The sequence below is a fragment of the Toxotes jaculatrix genome, chromosome 1 (assembly GCF_017976425.1).
Source record: "Toxotes jaculatrix isolate fToxJac2 chromosome 1, fToxJac2.pri, whole genome shotgun sequence".
Taxonomy (NCBI): domain Eukaryota; kingdom Metazoa; phylum Chordata; class Actinopteri; family Toxotidae; genus Toxotes; species Toxotes jaculatrix.
Genome location: NC_054394.1, coordinates 14,242,896 through 14,262,031, shown reverse-complemented (window position 1 = coordinate 14,262,031; position 19,136 = coordinate 14,242,896). Strand labels below are relative to the sequence as shown.

The 19,136-nt window shown below is 41.7% G+C and overlaps 3 protein-coding genes across 4 annotated transcripts; 1 reads left to right on the top strand and 2 right to left on the bottom strand.

Annotated features, from left to right (window-relative positions):
* Positions 1-93: 93 nt before the first annotated feature.
* Positions 94-6,991, top strand: rab4a (RAB4a, member RAS oncogene family). The gene is made up of 8 exons (XM_041032696.1): positions 94-234; positions 1,032-1,112; positions 2,339-2,453; positions 2,701-2,763; positions 2,882-3,036; positions 3,443-3,538; positions 3,781-3,926; positions 4,241-6,991. The coding sequence occupies exons 1-7, from the start codon at positions 219-221 to the stop codon at positions 3,894-3,896; spliced, it is 642 nt and encodes a 213-aa protein (XP_040888630.1). The 5' UTR covers positions 94-218; the 3' UTR covers positions 3,897-3,926; positions 4,241-6,991.
* A 751-nt stretch (positions 6,992-7,742) lies between these two features.
* ccsapb (centriole, cilia and spindle-associated protein b) lies at positions 7,743-12,168 on the bottom strand. Of its 2 annotated transcripts, XM_041032593.1 has the most exons (5): positions 12,088-12,168; positions 10,747-11,128; positions 10,552-10,656; positions 9,824-10,035; positions 7,743-9,701 (listed from the first exon to the last, which is right to left on the bottom strand). In XM_041032593.1, the coding sequence occupies exons 2-5, from the start codon at positions 11,108-11,110 to the stop codon at positions 9,519-9,521; spliced, it is 864 nt and encodes a 287-aa protein (XP_040888527.1). In that variant the 5' UTR covers positions 11,111-11,128; positions 12,088-12,168; the 3' UTR covers positions 7,743-9,518. The 2 variants fall into 2 exon arrangements, with proteins under 2 accessions (XP_040888527.1, XP_040888451.1); XM_041032517.1 differs by having other exon boundaries at positions 10,747-12,135.
* Positions 12,169-13,367: 1,199 nt separating this feature from the next.
* acta1b (actin alpha 1, skeletal muscle b) lies at positions 13,368-17,579 on the bottom strand. The gene is made up of 7 exons (XM_041041776.1): positions 17,423-17,579; positions 16,356-16,492; positions 15,539-15,863; positions 14,979-15,140; positions 14,294-14,485; positions 14,004-14,185; positions 13,368-13,868 (listed from the first exon to the last, which is right to left on the bottom strand). The coding sequence occupies exons 2-7, from the start codon at positions 16,482-16,484 to the stop codon at positions 13,725-13,727; spliced, it is 1,134 nt and encodes a 377-aa protein (XP_040897710.1). The 5' UTR covers positions 16,485-16,492; positions 17,423-17,579; the 3' UTR covers positions 13,368-13,724.
* Positions 17,580-19,136: the final 1,557 nt, after the last annotated feature.

Genomic DNA, 19,136 nt, shown 5'->3' with positions numbered 1-19,136 from the left:
GCCACCCGGCGGCAGCCTTGAAACATTACGATGTTTATTCCGTTGGAGTGGCTTTTATTTTGAAATGGCAAACCACGTACGGGAAGTCGGAGGGGAAAATCTGCTGGAATCCGCGGAAATCATCAACAAGACTATTTTCCTTTACTTAGCTAGCTGTCAATCTATCAACTTCTGTTTCTCATTTCCTTCCCTTTTACTGTCAAACCGCCACACTGGCGATGTCGGAGTCGTACGGTAAGGAGGCTGTTTTGACAAGTGTCCAGCATTAACATCTTCCTGTAGCCACAGATGGGAATGAGGCAGGTGTTCCGAGAGAGGTTTTTCCTCACCGTAAACAGATAGCTGACAGGCTAACCGAGCCTCTGGCGGAGGCTCTTGGCCTTAAAAATGTCATGTCAGCGTAATCAAATCCACAGAGGTTATACTGTAGAGTTTACTGTGGCTGTACAGACAAAACGTATCGACATTATAAGGTTACAAATCCCCACAGAGGCTAGCGTAATGGACAGGAAGCTGGCAGTCGGGGATGATGGGGCTGGTATGAAAATCTGATTGAGCTGTGCATCCTTTAAACTGCACATTATACAAGGAGTGTGGGGTTAGCTATTAAGATTGTAACCATGGTTTGTGAGGGGCTGTTGTCCAAGCTTAACCATTTTACATTAGGATGATTATTATTTTGAACTGCAGGTCTGATACTACTGCACAGTCTCACCACCACCATCCATGTATGTCAGTGTTAAGTGTGTTTATTTATGGATAAACTCACATTCTTCCACCTCACTGAAAGAGGTGTGCTTATATTACCTCAGATGATCAGTATTAATATTAAGGATTGCTTAAATATGATTATTAAAGAATTGTGATCAAGATATATATTGAGTAGAAAAGTTTCTACATCACCACAAACCTGTATGTATATTGATGCCAGTGTGCCGGTGATAAGGTAATGTCCAGTAATATTGGCCCAGCTCAAGTATTGGTTTTGCTCTAGTTAATATATGTGTTGTAATTTCTGTGTCCCTCCTCAGATTTCCTGTTTAAATTCCTGGTGATTGGGAATGCTGGAACAGGCAAATCCTGTCTGCTGCACCAGTTCATAGAGAAGAGATGTAAGTCACAAAGATGCAACACATTTGTAAATTTTTCACTGTTTCTCTGACCTCTAAGTAGAGTGCAAACATGTAGTGTTGTCTAAAAGTCCTAAAATAAGTACACAACTGGTCAAAAGTTTCAGAACACCTCAATTTCTCTGGTTGTTGCTGAGATTTACATAATGTATGTTCTCTGTTTTTGAAATTAAAACACAGTAATGAACATTGCAAACAGGAATCACAGAATCTTAAATCCTAAATCTAATCTAAATTTTGGACTCAATTGGCAGCTGAAAACATTTGTGACATTCTTTCTGCTGTGGAAAACAGTCAGTGTTCAGAAAGTTTGTCCCAACATTGTTGCAGAGGTTCCCACGAATGTGTTGCACTTGTAATATGCTCTGCTTTCATTTTCTGTCCAGTTCCTCCAAAAGCAGCTCCATGTGGTTTAAGTCTCGACACCACCACTCTCTCTTTCTTTGTCACTTCCCCTTTTTTCAACATTGTGATAGTAATGTACAGTACTACTTCCTGCACTACAGTATTGTCTTAAGGGTGTAGTAACATAGTTTTTTTCCAACATGGTTTTTGTGTAGACAAAGGATTTGTAAATAATCAACAAAAGCTGAGTTCTCAATCCCTGAAAAAGGCCTGTTTTCTATCAAATCTACATTATTTGATAGTTTTCTTACTTTGGGCAGTTTACTGTTTACCTTTACCTTTGTACTACTTAAGATTATTCACTGAATGAAATTTCAGTAAAAATTTAAAAAGTTTGGGTGTTCTAAAGCTTCTTTTCTGTTTTTTACTGGTAGTGTATTTTTATTGCAGTACTTTAAATATCCTGAGATGATCCACTTCAGTAGCTTCTTCTTTCAGTAAACCGCACATAGAACATACTGAACTCACAAAATAGACGAAGTAAAACTCTGTGCTATAATAGTGTAAGTCGTCAGATAAGTGCTTACTTCCTGAATACACTGCACTGTTGACTATAACACAGGAAAAACTGTAAATGTGTAAAAATGAATGCACCCAGTGTTTATGAGCACATATTTATCAACACATATTAACATGTGAAAATTGGATTTACCTTTTTTAGTGTAGCTTGGAAGCAACAGTGTGTATCTAGGTGATTTTCTTGTGCAGTGCTTTTTAATGAAACAGTATCCTGCAGGTCATCACTTTGCATCATAGTAATTTAACAATAATGGCAAGATTTCATGTCTTATTTTGCTTTCCAGTTAAGGATGAGTCCAACCACACGATTGGAGTGGAATTTGGCTCCAAGATCATCAGTGTGGTCAACAAAATGGTCAAACTGCAGATTTGGGACACTGCAGGACAAGAAAGGTTCAGGTAGGGAAAAATGATAATAAATAATGAGTTTCCGGCTGGCAGATTTAGTCTTTAAATCTCACTTGGCTAGGAAGAAAAAGTGGAGAGAAACTTAAATTATTTTTTTCACAGCAGATATTGTTACTTGTCAAACAGAGATGTAACTAATTATATTATTATGCTTCACTGCATTGATGTAACAGAGGCAGTGTTCATTTCATGCTTTGAAAAGCAGGGTCACATTTTTGTGTGTGTGTGTGTGTCTCAGGTCTGTGACCAGAAGTTACTACAGAGGAGCAGCAGGAGCCCTGCTGGTTTATGATATCACCAGGTAAAATAGCCAATCACAGAACATGATTTCAGATCACCTCAGTGTCCAGTGCCCTCCCCTGTCTAAAATGTAACCTGTTTGTCTTCTTTCTGTCTCTTTGCCTCTGTGTACACTGAAGTCGAGAGACATACAACGCCCTGACCACATGGTTGAGTGATGCCAGGATGCTCGCTAGTCAGAACATCGTCATCATCCTGTGTGGAAACAAAAAGGACCTGGACACAGACAGAGAGGTCACGTTCCTTGAGGCTTCACGCTTTGCTCAGGAGAACGGTAGGATCAACAGTCTGCGATCAAGTGGGACTGAATGATTGGTTCTTTCCCCACAAACCCTCAATTTATTAATTTTACCTTGGTTTATTGTTAGAGGAAGGACATCATTTCTTTTGGCAAGAGATCATCACATCATTTCCCTGAGAGAAATGCAGCTCTCTGATTTTCTGCAAAAAATCCTGTCACTCAAAATAAAATGGCTGTATTGTTAAGACCACAAAGGACTGAAGTACTGTACGCCTACACGTATCTGCAACTGAACTCTTTATGGAATATATTTGCAATGATTATTGCAATGATAGTTCAGCATATGATGTGTGTGTTTTGTGTCCATTTGTGGTATATGTGGCATGAGGATTTATGTGATATGATGATAACACTGTGTGTGTGTGTGTGTGTGTGTCAGAGCTGATGTTCCTGGAGACCAGCGCTCTAACAGGGGAGAACGTTGAAGAGGCTTTTGTCCAGTGCGCCCGTAAAATCCTCAACAAGATAGAATCAGGTAGAATCTCTGATCCTCGCCCATAACCCTATCCCCCGCCTCTAAATCCCTCCTAGTCCTAACAGGATCAACACGGCAGGCTTAGGTTTGACTCCAGACCCCGCACTGTAGCAGTTCTCGCGGATAATTAAAAAATGATCTCAGCTATAGTTTTTTTTTTTTCACACAAACATCTCCTTTCAGAGCTTCTGAAACCTATACTCTCAGATACTCTCCTCACAGATTTCCTCTTTCATTTTCAGGAGAACTGGATCCAGAGAGGATGGGGTCAGGTATCCAGTACGGCGACGCCGCGTTACGACAGCTCCGTTCTCCTCGTCGTGCTCAGCCACAGGGCACCCAGGAGTGTGGCTGCTAGTGCATGTGCCCTGTAACGTACACAGATAAGGTGAAAGGGCCAGATCACTGTATTTGTACTGTGTGAATTATACATAACTTTCTTAAACAGCTTGTCACTGTAACTTTTTAGCAAATAGTGTCTTTTTCGGGGGGATACAGCTCCATGTTTCAGATCTACCCACAGATTTTCAGTGATGTTCAGGTCGGGGGAATGTGAGGGAAGTGACAGTGCATTAACATTTGAATAAAATTATAAAAGTTATTTATAATTTGCCAAATGTAGCTAGGTATACCTCATAAACTGTCAGTTGAGTGTGTTTTATTTATCTGTGGGTGTGTGTGTGTGTGTTGGCATGTGTTTAGTGTGGTTCAGGCAGGTTTTTGAAGACAAGGAGACGAACAGCCACGGGGGACCCAGAGAGCGCTGGGTTCAGGTTGCGGTGCTGGTGACTCCTCCCTGACCTTTTGATCTTTCGACCTTCGCACGGAACCTTGAGAACCTTCAGAAAACCTTCAGAAAACCGTTGTTGTCATGGCTGCACCTGCAGAGAGCCACGCCCCTCTCAGACCTCTGAGCATCTCCAAGGTAACCAGAGACCACCCACCTTCAACAATCTGCTCCACTATTGGACCAAACCCTCCCCAGCCCTCCAATCAGGCTGTGAATTACTGACATGTAACTTCTTTCTCTCCTGCCTTTCTACTGATCTGCCCTCATACCTGCTTACCTCCCAACTTACCATATTTTTGTCTTTCTACTACATCCCATCTACACTGATTACAGGAATAGTCTACATTTGGGAAAATTTGTGTTTGAAATAAAGAAGATATAACTTGCAGCGTTTCCTACAGGCTAGTGATTTACTTGTGGTGGTGGGTGGCATGGCATGTCACCAATGTCTATGCAGAGATTCATGCAGTTTAGAGAGAGAGTAGGTAAGCCAGGTTATTATCAGTACCAACAGTTTATGCAGTGTCCTCTAAATGCCTCATATGCAGTAGTCGCCTATATGTTTCAGGCTATGGGTGGGAAAACGCTGGTTCAGCAGGTGCGTGGCCAGAACTTAGTTTGAAAAGAGTGAAACAAGATGTCCTAAGGTTACATTTATGTGGGTAGGCTGCACAAGTGGAGACTATGCATAGGAAATGCTGATATGTATATTAGTTAGCTTTAAAAGTGTTGGCAGGTGGATTTTGTTTTAAATTTTGGGACAAGCTAGGCTAGCTTTCCCCCCTATTTCCAGTCTTTATGCTAAACTAAGCCAATCACCACCTGGCTGCAGCTTTATAATTACCAGATATAAAGTATTGGTTTCTTTTCATCTAAGTCTTGGTAAGAAAACACATTTCCCAAAGTGTAGTGAACTATTCCTTATCCACATCCCTATTTAAAACCCTTCCCTACTACAGTACTTCTTCTCTTTCTCCATCCACCTGTTCTGATTGCCTGTCAACTTCCTTCTCACCTAGTTTTAAACACACCACTAACTGTCTTGTGACTGCTCATACGTTTTGCACTCCCTGTTTCCCTAATTTCACTCCCTTCTCATGTACTTTCACTCCCAGTAAAGTGCCCCCTGGCAAAGCAGCAGCCAAATTACACTTCATCAGCTTACCTACACTTACGCCCACCATCCCTACATTTCTTGCATTTTTAACATCCCATCATTCTCTCTGTTACCTTCCTACGCATCTACTTACCCGTCTGCCTGCTTGCCCGTCTCTTTGCACAGTTCTCTGCCTTTCTAAATCTCTCCTCCTGTCCCCCTGCAGCATCTTATACACTGTATAGTGTTTCTGTACATAGAGATTGACGCATGTTTTCTCAAACAGAATTTAAGAGTATTTCATTATGAAGAGATATTGTATGTATATTAAAGTAGATATCATATCCAGCATCAGGGTTCATGCACCACTGTATTATTATCATGTTAAGCTACAATACACTGGCAACTTGTAAGCAGTATATATGGGCAGTGTACTGTTTGCAGCGAGTATGTTTGTTTGTAAATGGGACAAGTTGATGTGGATTACATTATGGACTAACACATTTATGTGGAAAAATGCTGTTTTATCTTTGTTCAAGCTCATAGATCTACAAAAAAAAATACAGACAGAGGCAACTCGAAATGTTCTGCACAGTCAGTTGGTTTTCTGTTGTAGTTCATTGAAATCATTTGTACTGTGAAAGTAACCGTGTCATCTTTTAATTCACAGTGGCACATTCAACATTCACCGTTAAATGACAGTGTAACACACTTCTTTGTCCAAAGGATTCCAGTTATGACCAATGACTGATCTGTTGCACTTACACAGTAAATGTTGCCTGTTTACATGAATACCTGACTGACTGCTGCCAGCTATTGGTAAATACTAACTGAATGCATTTAGCAATGGTATGAAGTTATCTGATGTGTGCTTGATTTTTGTCTCCAAAGATGCTTTTATGTCTCTTGTTTTAAACTTTGAAACAGTTCAGCAACATAAAGCTCTCAACAAAAAACACAAACCAATACATTTTTTGACGATTCTGATTTAGAGGTGTGTTTTTCATAGGTGTATTCAAGCATTACAACAACATATCAATTATGTTTTTATTTTTATTTTTTTACATTTTTGCCCCTCAAAAATTATGCATTGATCTTTTAAATTAAATACACTTCAAGCTGTAGAAATATTTCAGATTAGAGTATCCTCAAGTGTGTGATCTGATAGTGGTTTTTCACTGCTCCACAGCAGGTTGCTGTCTTGTGTTTATGTCATCAAGTCCTTTGTTCATATTTATGTATGTTTCTTCTCTCCTCATAATGAATATCATGGATTTTTAATTTATTGTGTATGATAAAAGCATATGTTTTTAAAATAAAAATGACTATAAATAAAGCATCTTCTTTTAAAGGCAGATCTTTTCTTGAAATCTTAGAAAAAAACACCTTTTTCTATGACAGGAACTTCCAATGGAAAAGTTATTTTCTATTTATTCTATCTATTTCCAAGGGAATAATTGCTTGCTGAAGGGGCTGTTACATTACTGATGTTAAATGTTATTTAAAGAGATTTAATTCAAAGCGTTAAAAAATGTGTGTAAGTTGGCAGACAGGTGGAAAAGTGATTTATTAAAAGCTTTGCACCACACAATTTAACCTCAACAGTTGTCTTCTAAATCATTTTAATTGTGTACATACAGTGAGTTTAAAGCCTAATATGAAAGCAGAAAAATGTACAGAATTATGCAGATTTACAATATTATAGTCATTACATCATTTATGTCATCAGTAAATTTAATGAATTACATTTTATTTGTCATGGGGACAATCAGAAGCTCATGAAACTCATGAATTAAATGTTTATCTTTCCTTTTTCACTAAAACCAGACTCCACACTGTAACTTTAGTCCTTCTGTTGCCTCATTGGTCATTATCTCTAATTCTTCTTCATTACTCTTGATTAAATGTTCTGCATCAGGACGATCATTTAGGATGAGACTATCCTGGTTGGAAGGAAGATTCAGGCTCTGTGTGTCTTTCCTATATGTTACCAAGTAAACCCAGAAAAGCGTGACCAGTATCTCCTCAACAAAACTAAAATGACTACAGTATAAACATGATCTCCGCTATAAAGTTTGGTCTCATTAACTAAGTGAATTAGTAATTAACTATCTTGTTTCACACAACTGTTATCTCAGATTGTCCATGTTCACATCTAAAAAAAAAAGAAAACACTGGCTCAAATGCAGTTATTTAAAGTATAATAATATTGCACAAAATTCACATCTGTTGTCTGAACTATAACTTAAAAACACTGAAAAACTAAATCGATACAAAGCAAAGCAAGTAATGTAATACTGAACTCAAACGTTTCAACATTTTCTTACAAAGATTTTTAAAAATATTAAATGCCTGAATGTGAAGTACAGAATCTCTGTCCTCATCTCCTTTTTCACTATACAATATTCAAATCAGTAACATCAGTAACTATAGTTGCCAAGGGAAAAATATTTTTTTTTCAAGTCTTTATGGCACTGAGCTGATTTTATCATGACTACTGTATGTGGGATCTGATCTCATAGTCTTAACAGTCACGAAAAGATCAGATCTACTAAACAAGGATTAAAAATACATTTTCATCCTTTTGTGTAAACACAAATAACATTGTCTAATGTTCAATACATTCACATAAACATACAAACATATTTACAGGGAGTCAAAAGATGAATGAATTACAGGAAAACCTATATAAAAGTGCTGTTTGTTTTGTTCGCTTTAGAGAGTAAACCGCTTTAACCAGTAAGCAGTAAATTACTAATACATACCCATGTATTTCTATTTCTATATTTATAACAGTTCAGTTTAGAGGTACTTTGGCTTTATATCCATCTTTGTTTTGGTTCCACTTTTGGCTCTAAAGCATATTCACTTAAGAATTATAATTAAGAAAATTAGCTTTAAACTATTCCTTATTGTGTGCTCACGAGAACCTAAATTAGCTGTATTTTTGTAATGTTACATTTTTCTGGTCAAAACCACAACAATTAAATGTATAAAAGAAAAACTGCAGTATCCGCAATACTGCACACAATGGCTTTAAATGTCACAAATATCTGTTTTCAGACTGTGTTAGCACCAGGCTGAGATTATACAAACATTATCACAAGCAAAGAGCAAACAAATGTTGTCATGAAACTGTTTTAGGTCAATGACATATAAAAGCGTTAATAAGCTCGGAGCAATGCAACGGCCACATCATGCAACTGTAATGTTATAGAGTTTGACTGTCAGTACAATGTGTGAGTGATTTACAATCTATCCCCAAGTCAGAAAAGATCAACCTATCGTTTACGTTAAATCTACAAGAACCAGTTTGCAACACTAAGTGATCGTAAAAAAAAAAAAAAAAAAAAAGTAAAACCTTTAAAAGGGATGTTTCTCTGTATGTCAACCAACTTAGTACTCAGCACAAATAAGGGAATGCCTATTCACAATAAAAGCTGTGCACAATATTTTGGAATCCAAACTATTTGCTTATGATTTTTTTTGGCTTTGTTTACATGTGTATACAGTACGGGCTGTATTGTACATTCCTGATGTTTGTGGTCTCATTTTAGAACATAATCATTTTCAATCACTGAATAAATTCATACATGCTGCCCTTTGCCTTTACTACCTCTGTGTGAGTCCACTATGGTTTGATATCCATGTATAAAAATATGCACACATTTTGTACAGCATGTGTTTAAAGGGACTGCAACAAAGTATGGCTATAAAATGCATTTTAGAGTCTTCATTCTCATCTAAATATTTGTATGTAGTAGACCTATTCATTAATTATACATTTACTTTAAAATTATTTCCTTCAAGACTCGCTTTGAGCCTGTAAAATGTTTCCTGTTGTATATATTAAATTTATTTATTTAAAAAACATGATAGTACACCACTGGTCGAATAAGCCACATTGTGAATTTCAATGTTCAAGGTTTTGTCAGTTTACATCCTGGATGTCAGAGTGATACACACTTCAGCCCCACGGTCTATTCTACATTAATGTGTATTTAAACCTCAGAGGTGATAGGCAATAATGGCTTTACTTTCTTTTTTTGTCTGGAATCACACTGATTTAACTATTTCTGCAGCGTGTGCGTGTCCTATCGGGAGCGAGCAGAGAAACAGCGCATGTACTCAGTGAGCCAGGGGTTGAACTCAGGTTGAACCAGCTTCCTGGCCTTGTCCAGATCAGCAGACTTTGCTCTCCGGCGCTCAGACCTCTGGGTCTGGATCTGGCGCTCCACCTCCCTCCTGGTCTTAGCACGCAGAGCCGATTCATGGATCTACCAGGAAAATAAACACAAATGTCAGTTCCTGTTGACACTTAGTGCTCAGTCACAACACAGCTTGTCACACACAGTTCCACGGAACGTCAGACAGACAGACAGACAGAAAGAAAGATTACCTCATTGGTCGAAGCTGCAGGACCTACGTTGTGTGTCTTTCTGCCTGCGATATCTGCATCCTTCTCTCCTGAGCCGTACAGCGCAAAAGGATGTCTAGTCTCCTTACTGTCCTCCCTGGGCTGACGTGATGGTGCAGGCCTGACCTTCTGAGAGCGCCAAGTTTGTTTTGAGGGTTTACTCTGCTGTGGTTGGTGTCGCCTAGTGTCTCTCTCTACAAATAGAAAAAACAAACGGGTTAAGATGCACCAAAATACCAGAAACAGAAATGTGTGTAAAGTATAAAACATGGAGGGTAACTGTGTGCCTGCTAATACTTAAAAGTTCAAATATATATGGGTTAAATGAAAGCAATTTTATTACCATTTGATGATTGCCATTTTATAAGTTTACTAGCCTCAGATAAAGATAGTTCCTTGACAGCATGTACTACATGTGTTTGACAGTTCATATACAACTAACATAAAGCTACTACAACATATTTTTAGGATGCAGTATTCTTTTCAACACTGAATGAACAAAATTAGCTTTTTGCTTTCACTCTCCAAAAGGGGGAGCACAGGCTCTACACTCAGTGTTATCGCCCTGTTGTCTTGTCACCCTATTGTCTGTTACAGATTCAAAACTTTCATTCCCCCTTCATTTTGATGTTATTGCCACCCAGTTTCTGGGCTGAAGTACATCTGATAATCACTGCAGGATACAGATGACCAGATTTACTCTAAATTACCTTGGTCTCGCTCTCTGTGGTTAACTGATAACGGTTTACTGCCTCTGCTGCTGACTCTCTGCTCCTCTGGCACTCTTGTCTCTCTGGCACCATCAAGCTGTGAGCCTGAGGAGTGAGTGACATATTGTAGAGTAACATGCACACATCCAAATGTCCTGTGCAGTCTTTTCAGTCATATTTATATCTCGTGGTTACCTGCAGACACATCCTCCTCCTCCTCCTCCTCTTGAAGAGGAAGCCTGGGCACAGACCCTATGGCTCTAGTCTGCTGCTCCTGCTGTGTGTCCGTCCTCGCCCTCTCACTCTCCTCCGGCTCTGCCTCTGTCCTGGCCCTGGTGGTCTCAGACCGCACCTGGTTCTTACTGGGTGGAAGTGGACTTCTTCCTCCTGAGTCTGAATCACTGTCGGAGCCGCTCCAGAACCAGGGGTTGTGTGTGTGTTCCAGCAGTCTGCGGGTCAGCCTGTATTTCAGCATCTCCTCATAACACTTAGTGTAGGTCTCCCATTTTGGGTCTTTAAATTTCTTCATGTACTCCGAGCGGATCCTCTTGGTCACCATCTTGTACCTTTGGAAATTCTTTAAAGTGCAATCCACCAAAATGCGTAAAATAAAAAAACAAAACAAAACAAGCTAGCGTCGTTACACACTCATAATGGGTCTGTGATATAGGTTGTGTAATATCTAGTACATTGTTTTACAAGCTTAAACAAGGCTACTGCAAACACTAGCTGCTATGATACGTAGCTCTTCGAGGTTTGGTACCACCGCCAGACATTTAAACCATAACGTGTAAGCAGTTAAAACCAATGGCAGAGCAGCTGGAGGACCGTGTAAAGAACCCGCCTACTTCCTCCTCTACCCGCGGTTAGTTCGCCTCCCTGGGCTGGGTTTGAAGATAAAACAGTCTTAGTTTTAAGATTATTTAACCAAAAACAATCTGTAAATCTAAATTCAATCGGCGTTTAACTGTTAAAAAAACGCCGTCAGGTGTAAATCTGATCGACCACTAAAACGCTAACTGCAGAAACTTCTTGAACGTGATTACGTAAGAGCCACCCTCTCCTGTGATTGGCTCCAACGATCTAAACAACAGTTGAATACTCCAAATTAAAGGTCAGCCACAATCACTGCCACTACAAACACTATAGGCTTTACATGATGTTCACCTGTAAATCTGAGCAGGTTTATTTCCCAACTTTAGATACCACTGTACTCCAACGCTATAAAAACGCTTATATTTAATCGTAATCCTTGACTGTATAAGCTATTGCACTGTAACAGCCTGCAAGTGTATCGTTTAATCCGTTGCCCATTGCTCCATATCACCTCTTCATGACAAATGTGTCCGTGTTATTTATAGAGGTCTGTTAATCATATGGTAATATGGAGAACCGATTATCGCCTGTCTGTCAGCGCTCGCAGATTTGGCTCAGTAAACCTAAAATCTCACTAACAATGCATCGACAACAGTGCGAGGCTTGACAGGAGAAATTCGGAGCTGAGAGTCTAAATTTGTGTACAGTAAATATACTTACACCGGGAGTCGGATTTCACGGAAGCGGAGCAGAACAGATGGCGTTCGCGGTGCTGCTGTAATCACACAGGCTGCGTCTCCCAGCGAAGCTCCGCCCGCCTGAAGACGTTTTTAAAAAGCCAAACACACCCTGCAACAGGTGGCCCCAGTCCGGGATGCCAGGAATGCGGTCAGAGCGCTTATGGACCATTTGGCTGATAATGATTTCAATCATATAGTAAAAAAAAAAAACAAAAAAAACAAAAAAAAGCTTTAAAAGGCCATTATGCTTTATTGCATTTAGACATTTTGCTCAAATTCAAGACATAATTGGGTAATTTGTATATCACGGTACTTTAATTGGCCACTGATGGCTCCGAAAATTCCCATATCCAGATAAATATTCAGGTAAATTTGCCTTTTGTAGGCCTCCCTGTGCCCGTGGCCTTCTGTAGTGGCTTATCATAGACTACATAATAGATCCGTGTAGTGATGTAAATAATGTGGCACAGGGTAGTGCGCGCCCCAGACGCGCCCAGCACACTCCTTTGTGTTTTTAGTCCAGACCTTAACCCACACCCAGATAACCTGGTGAGCTTCTACTCATATAAGGTAGGGCTGCGGAGATGCCCCACTGCATACGAGGTCTGACCATGTCTAAAGATGGTCTGGGGGACGGGACTGCGCGCATGGTCGTGCAGGGCAGGCCGCTCAACGGGATTCAGAGCCGGGTGTCGGGTGTCCCACGCTACTGATCCGCTCGGTCAAAAGCGGAGCTGCTGCTGGCTAGGCACATTCCTGGCAAGTCACACTCCGACTGTCGGAGCTTGAAGGCGTCGCTTGTCAATACCTCTGTCACCTCGCGGCCCCTGGCCAGCAGGGGCTGATGGGACAGTGAGAGACACCCTCTCTCCCTCCTGCCCTCTCTCCCTCTAAACCATGACCCATGGGGCCGTGCCAACACCCCTGTGCACCTCTATGGACTTCCCCTTGGCCCGATCAGCTGACTGGTTCATGTATGACTGTGTATGTCATACAGTAGATGTGCTAATTTTTGAGTCAATTAAGCTTTTCCTTAGGTTAACTGTTAGACTAATTCTTTAGGCTTATTGTTGTGATGATTTCGCTTCATTGTCTCTCCCCGACTCTTGCACTTAGATAATGTATTTTAAGATTACATCGTATCTGCCTGGTTATGAAGGTAAATGACTACATACCAGTATTTCTATTGTAATTTTCACCAAAGGTTTTGTTTTTTCAACTACTCTCTCTCTAATAGAAAAACAAGGCCAGGGTCAAAAATACCAAATAATGGACTTTAATAAATTATCAATATGTATATACACTTACATTCACATGTGTTGGGCAACATGTTGTTGTTATTTTTTTTATTAAAGTTTTTTTTGGGTGGATGCATGGTTCAGTGGTGGTTTTTCACAGCCTTTCTCCGTGCAACACAGACAACAGACAGCTACAAAATATGCACATTTTAAAAGGATAAAAAAATGCATATGAATGTCAACAGCGCAGACAGACAGTCCATTGACAGCAGAGTGTTGCTGTGCCGCAGAGGTTGATCCTCCTCCTCGATTGATCTCCGGATAGCTGGTGGTGAAAGTAATGGAGATGATGGAGAAGCTGGAGAAGAAGATGGAGGATTTAGAAGCACTTCCTGTGGACAATGCTGGGGCCGGCCTCGTCGTACTCCTGCTTGGAGATCCACATCTGCTGGAAGGTGGACAGGGAAGCCAGGATAGAGCCACCGATCCAGACGGAGTACTTCCTCTCGGGAGGAGCAATGATCTGGAGGAGGAGGAGGAGGAGAGAGTGAATTAGTAAGGTCCTAGATTCATGTGCGTCTATCAATTTATGCGTAAAATATTTAAACTTGGGTTTTAATTTGTTTTTAGTTCTCCTATTTGAGTAAGGTTTAAGTACCTTGATCTTCATGGTGCTGGGGGCCAGAGCAGTGATCTCCTTCTGCATACGGTCAGCAATACCAGGGTACATGGTGGTACCACCGGAGAGCACATTGTTGGCGTACAGATCCTTACGGATGTCAATGTCGCACTTCATGATGCTGTTGTAGGCAGTCTCGTGGATGCCAGCAGACTCCATACCTGGTCAGGTGAGAGGGAGAAGTGTTAAGAGAGCGGCAGGTGTCGGCGCAAGGCTCGATGTTTCTATTGTTGGTTATTTTGAGAGAAATAAATGGTTATCTGAAGTACCAATGAAGGAAGGCTGGAAGAGGGTCTCGGGGCAACGGAACCTCTCGTTACCGATGGTGATGACCTGACCGTCGGGAAGCTCGTAGCTCTTCTCCAGGGAGGAGGAGGAGGCAGCGGTGGCCATCTCGTTCTCGAAGTCCAGAGCCACATAGCACAGCTTCTCCTTGATGTCACGCACGATCTCACGCTCAGCTGTGAGGGGACAAATTGATGAGTTATTATTCAGAGTGTCAAAGAGTGGAGACAACAAATACCGTGTGCGTAATAATAAATAATAAACGGATTTAATGGCCCGAACAAGGACCGTTACTGTAAGTTACAATAGTGTCTGAAGCTGAAAAATGACTAGTTTTATCTCCCTAAACATACAGCTTCATCCGGTTTTCACTGTGCTTGTTAAATATTGCCGGGCACAGCGCGTACACAGGCAGTTATAGGTCACACAAGCTGTGTCCATTATTATATTAATTTACACAAAGCCCTTAGCCTTTATCTTTGTGCACAGCTGCCTTTGCATGGTACGTAAATCTGTGATGCTGCAGGTCAGGTTGATAAAAATAATTTCAAGCGTTGAAAATAATTTAGGTTTTACTTCGCCTAATAATGTCTGTCTAAAAAGTGGTGCGTAAAAACGTTGTTTCTTCGTTTCGGATGTTTTGTTTTTGGAGCAGGCTGAGCTCCTCACCGGTGGTCACGAAGGAGTAGCCACGCTCAGTCAGGATCTTCATCAGGTAGTCGGTCAGATCGCGACCAGCCAGGTCCAGACGCATGATGGCGTGGGGCAGGGCGTAACCCTCATAGACTGGGACGTTGTGGGTCACACCATCACCAGCATCCAGCACAATACCTGGAGAGAGGCAAGCAGGGAGTTTAGTAAAGTTCGAGAGGCGACAACGAGTCCTCAAATATTTTAGTTTTGTGATTAAAACTGCGGCTAAAGTAGGTGTTTGAGGAAGAACTTACAAATACACACAGATGCATATATTAAAAAAAAGGCCATGAACCGCCATAAATAGTCCCAGAAAGACTGGTCGACTGTGAGCGAAAGTTGTGCGTAAAATGGTTTTGTTGGAAAAATGTCCCATTAGGACCCAAGTTAATAGTATGTGTTGCAATTGTGTATTTTTCATCAGTTAAAGTTGTCAGTTCCATACTAGTCTACGATAAAGGGGGCGACTCTGTGTGTTACGTCTGAAGCTGCGTGTGTGTGAGTGAGTGGCAGCTGTTTGTTGTTGTCAGTCTTACCAGTGGTACGGCCGGAAGCGTACAGGGACAGCACAGCCTGGATGGCCACATACATGGCGGGGACGTTGAAGGTCTCAAACATGATCTGGGTCATCTTCTCTCTGTTGGCCTTGGGGTTCAGGGGGGCCTCAGTGAGCAGGGTGGGGTGCTCCTCGGGGGCCACTCTCAGCTCGTTGTAGAAGGTGTGGTGCCAGATCTTCTCCATGTCGTCCCAGTTGGTGATGATACCGTGCTCAATGGGGTACTTCAGAGTCAGGATACCCCTCTTGCTCTGGGCCTCGTCGCCGACGTAGGAGTCCTTCTGACCCATACCGACCATGACACCCTGAAGGGGGCAGAGAGGGTAAGATAATAGAAAGGTTAGACGGGGACGTCAAATAATCCATACAAAAGTGTGACCTTCTTCTGACCAGATTAAAGTCTTTGGACAGGCATGGTGACCATTGCGTAAATGTGCCAAATAACAGCGTGGGTCACAGAGACTGACAGAGAGCAATTGTGTGACTGTCAATTCATCTGTGACTAATTTAGTCTCAAAGTGGCAAAGGCCACATTGCTGGAGGTGAAAGGATCCAAAAATATATCGCTCAAGATATATTATTCCACGCTGTTATCGCCTCCTGGCTACACGTATACTGAATTTGTAGTTTTAAAATTGAGTGTTTTAAAATTAGACCATAACTGAATTGTATTTATCTATAACAGACATTAAATTGGCTGAGGTAACTGTGATTTTTTCCCCCAAAACCTATTCAGTATTGCCAATTAGTCTTCCCTCACCCTCTTAACCCGTTAGAGGCTTTTCTTCGCTGTTTACCTGGTGACGGGGGCGGCCGACGATGGAGGGGAACACGGCCCTGGGGGCATCGTCTCCGGCGAAGCCAGCCTTCACCAGGCCGGAGCCGTTGTCGCACACAAGGGCGGTAGTCTCATCGTCGTCACACATGTTGGCTTCTGTTAAGAGATGAGAAGGGGAGAAAAAGATTTCAGCTCACTAAATCAAACCCACATGGCGAAACGCACAGTATGTGACAGAAATCACCTCCAAACTAAAACTTTTCTTTTAAGCTCAAACTAGGTGTGTTAATTGTAACAGGCTAAAACGACCAAAAATAACTGTAACATTTTACTGGAGCATGAACATGATCAGGCCGGTGGCTTGCGCTAAACGTGTCCATGGCACACCATCACCAGGCCATTACCACATACAAGCCTCTATAATTATATAAAAATAACTTTAAAAGTGAACGGTATGGAGCTGAACTAGTTTCCCCTCAAATTTCTATTGGAATTCGTTCTTGACTAAAATCAGTTATTTATATTATCCTCATTTGCAAACCTATGTAAATTCTAAAGTAAATGAAGGATCTAAGGTGTGCTGAAATTCAAATAAATCGACACGCATTCTCTTTGTCTCACTGTCACCTTTGTCAGGTAAACTATTCTGGCATTTTAATTGGTCTGAGGACGCATTGCAGCCTCAGCTTCTTTTCAGTGTTACACCTGTGAAGATGCTGAATCAGATCAGTCTGCTTTATCTAGTCTATCAGTTTGTCTATTCACAATTTCTAGACCTGATAGTTCAGATTAGAGTTTCTCCTGTCCAGCACTGTATTTCTGTGACAACTGTCTGCTGGCCTCCCTCAGGCCTCAGCTATCAGCACCTTCCCCGTCTCCCTCAGGCCTCTTCTATAGTCTAGCCTATCCTCCTGTGGAGTTGCCCATGTTGCCTCCAGTAGTATCTGGTCCTACTGTCCCTGGCGGACCTGTCTAACTTCTGCTCCAGTAGATGCTGCAGTGGTGCTCTGGTTATGGCCTAGTCTGTCTGGTGTCCCCGGTCTGGATGAGTGGCTTCAGGAGTGGCAGGTCCTTGCAGGGTCTTACCTTAGGAGTGTGTCTGCGGCTCGGAGAGAATGACCCAACCAGTGCTGCTGCTGAACCAGCTACGGTCCTCTCTGCTGCCCGTCCACCTTATATACTCAACCTCCACCATTCACAAACCTCAGCACTGGCCCCCATCCCGGCCCTCTGCCATATTAGGATGCTGACAGGCCGAGGATGAGGAGTGGGTGGGTGGGGTGCTGGGAGGAGGCGCGCCTCGCAGTAGAGGGAAGGCTGGAGCTCCATCCATCAGGCTTTAGGAGGGGATCAGAAGCGACGCTGCGCGCCCCCGACGAGGAGAGAGCGCGCGCCATATATGGAACTGTCGCTTTGACCTCCCATCGAGCCTCGCGGTCCCACCTCGAGGGCCGTATAAGGAGCGTGCGGACCACTGGGGGGTTTCTACGGGAGACGCCAGTTGCAACCAAGCAGGGTTATAGATTTGCTGCAAGTAGGCCTCATCCAGCCTTAAAATGGGAAAATGCTGCCCTCATCTGAACAGATTTAGGCCACCGTGAGAGCCAGGACCCAAACTACTGACTGACAGGTCCATCAGGAACGGAGCTGCAGCCCCCGAAGGGCCAATTAAGAGTTCGATGATCATTATAGTGATCGATACAAGATAACACAAAATCACATCATAAAATCTGAAGAGGAACATTTTATATGTTGACTCTGTAGAATATGTATGCTTCATTGTTTCTGCCACACTTTAAATCTTGGTGCCTGATTGACCCTCATGATGAGCCCAACATGGAGTTATGAGAAGAAAACGGGAGGTCTTTTTGCATTCATACAGTGCATTTGTCCCCACCTATAGCCTTTTATTACTGTACTGCGTGTTATAATAAAAAGATTACTGATGGGTGTGCACAGAAGATATTGCTCTGTAATGGTTACAAAATGGAATCACAGCCTCAATTATGCTGCACTTGCACAACCAATAGTAGATTTAATTTTTACACACACAGGCCCACACATTGGTAATTAGTTGAACTGAAAATCTGTGTAATGTGCAGACCACACAGTGTGATATTCACACAGATCTGTCTGAGCCTTATTGAATAAATAAGGAGAGAACCACAGAAACAGCCAACAGATGAAACCTTATCTGTAGGGGCTACTCTGCTCTGTCACTGGAGCAGTTGGATTAATTATAACTCTAATGGAGGAGGGGAGCTGGTGCATGTGTTCATGTGTGCGCATGGAGGAGTGACAGATGGAGAAAGAAGTACACTGTACGTACATGAATACACATATATGTTTATGTCCTGTGAGAGGCCTGAAGGAGTGGAAGAGGAGGTGCTAAAGAACTTATAATAAACTTAAAGGAAGTGAGGAAAAGCAGAGGAACAGATGCTGAAGTGTGGGGAAAAAGACAGTAAAGAGGCAGAGAGAAAAAGAGGTAAATATTTGAGAAGTTAAAAGAGCAGAAGACATGTTAATTCAGAGCTGAAAACATAGGCTTTCCTTTCAAGACATCAGTTGTGTATCTGCAGAGTTAAAGGGTTTACCATGAAGAAAAATGAATGCATGAATGAATAAAACACATCTCATTATAACTGTTGGCAAAAACACTGACACAACCATGCTGCACTCTCATATCATAACCTAAAGCTGGATTCACATGGGAGCAGGGAAATGTTAACATACGTCTAACCTTTCATGACCTGGATTCTTCTTATAGCAGCAACAGAAAGTGTCAGTATGGATTTCA

Bases quoted from the DNA above. Each gene is read 5' to 3' on its own strand.
- ccsapb (XM_041032593.1), bottom strand. From the start codon at position 11,110: ATGGTGACCAAGAGGATCCGCTCGGAGTACATGAAGAAATTTAAAGAC. The intron at 10,657-10,746 runs GTAACCACGAGA...CTCACTCCTCAG, and splicing joins GGAGGAGGATGTGTCTGCAG to GCTCACAGCTTGATGGTGCC. The intron at 10,036-10,551 runs GTAATTTAGAGT...TTCTATTTGTAG, and splicing joins CCACAGAGAGCGAGACCAAG to AGAGAGACACTAGGCGACAC.
- rab4a (XM_041032696.1), top strand. The intron at 2,454-2,700 runs GTAGGGAAAAAT...TGTGTGTCTCAG, and splicing joins GCAGGACAAGAAAGGTTCAG to GTCTGTGACCAGAAGTTACT. The intron at 2,764-2,881 runs GTAAAATAGCCA...TGTACACTGAAG, and splicing joins CTGGTTTATGATATCACCAG to TCGAGAGACATACAACGCCC.
- acta1b (XM_041041776.1), bottom strand. From the start codon at position 16,484: ATGTGTGACGACGATGAGACTACCGCCCTTGTGTGCGACAACGGCTCC. The intron at 15,141-15,538 runs GTAAGACTGACA...GCCTCTCTCCAG, and splicing joins CGCTTCCGGCCGTACCACTG to GTATTGTGCTGGATGCTGGT. The intron at 13,869-14,003 runs GTACTTAAACCT...CTCCTCCTCCAG, and splicing joins CCAGCACCATGAAGATCAAG to ATCATTGCTCCTCCCGAGAG.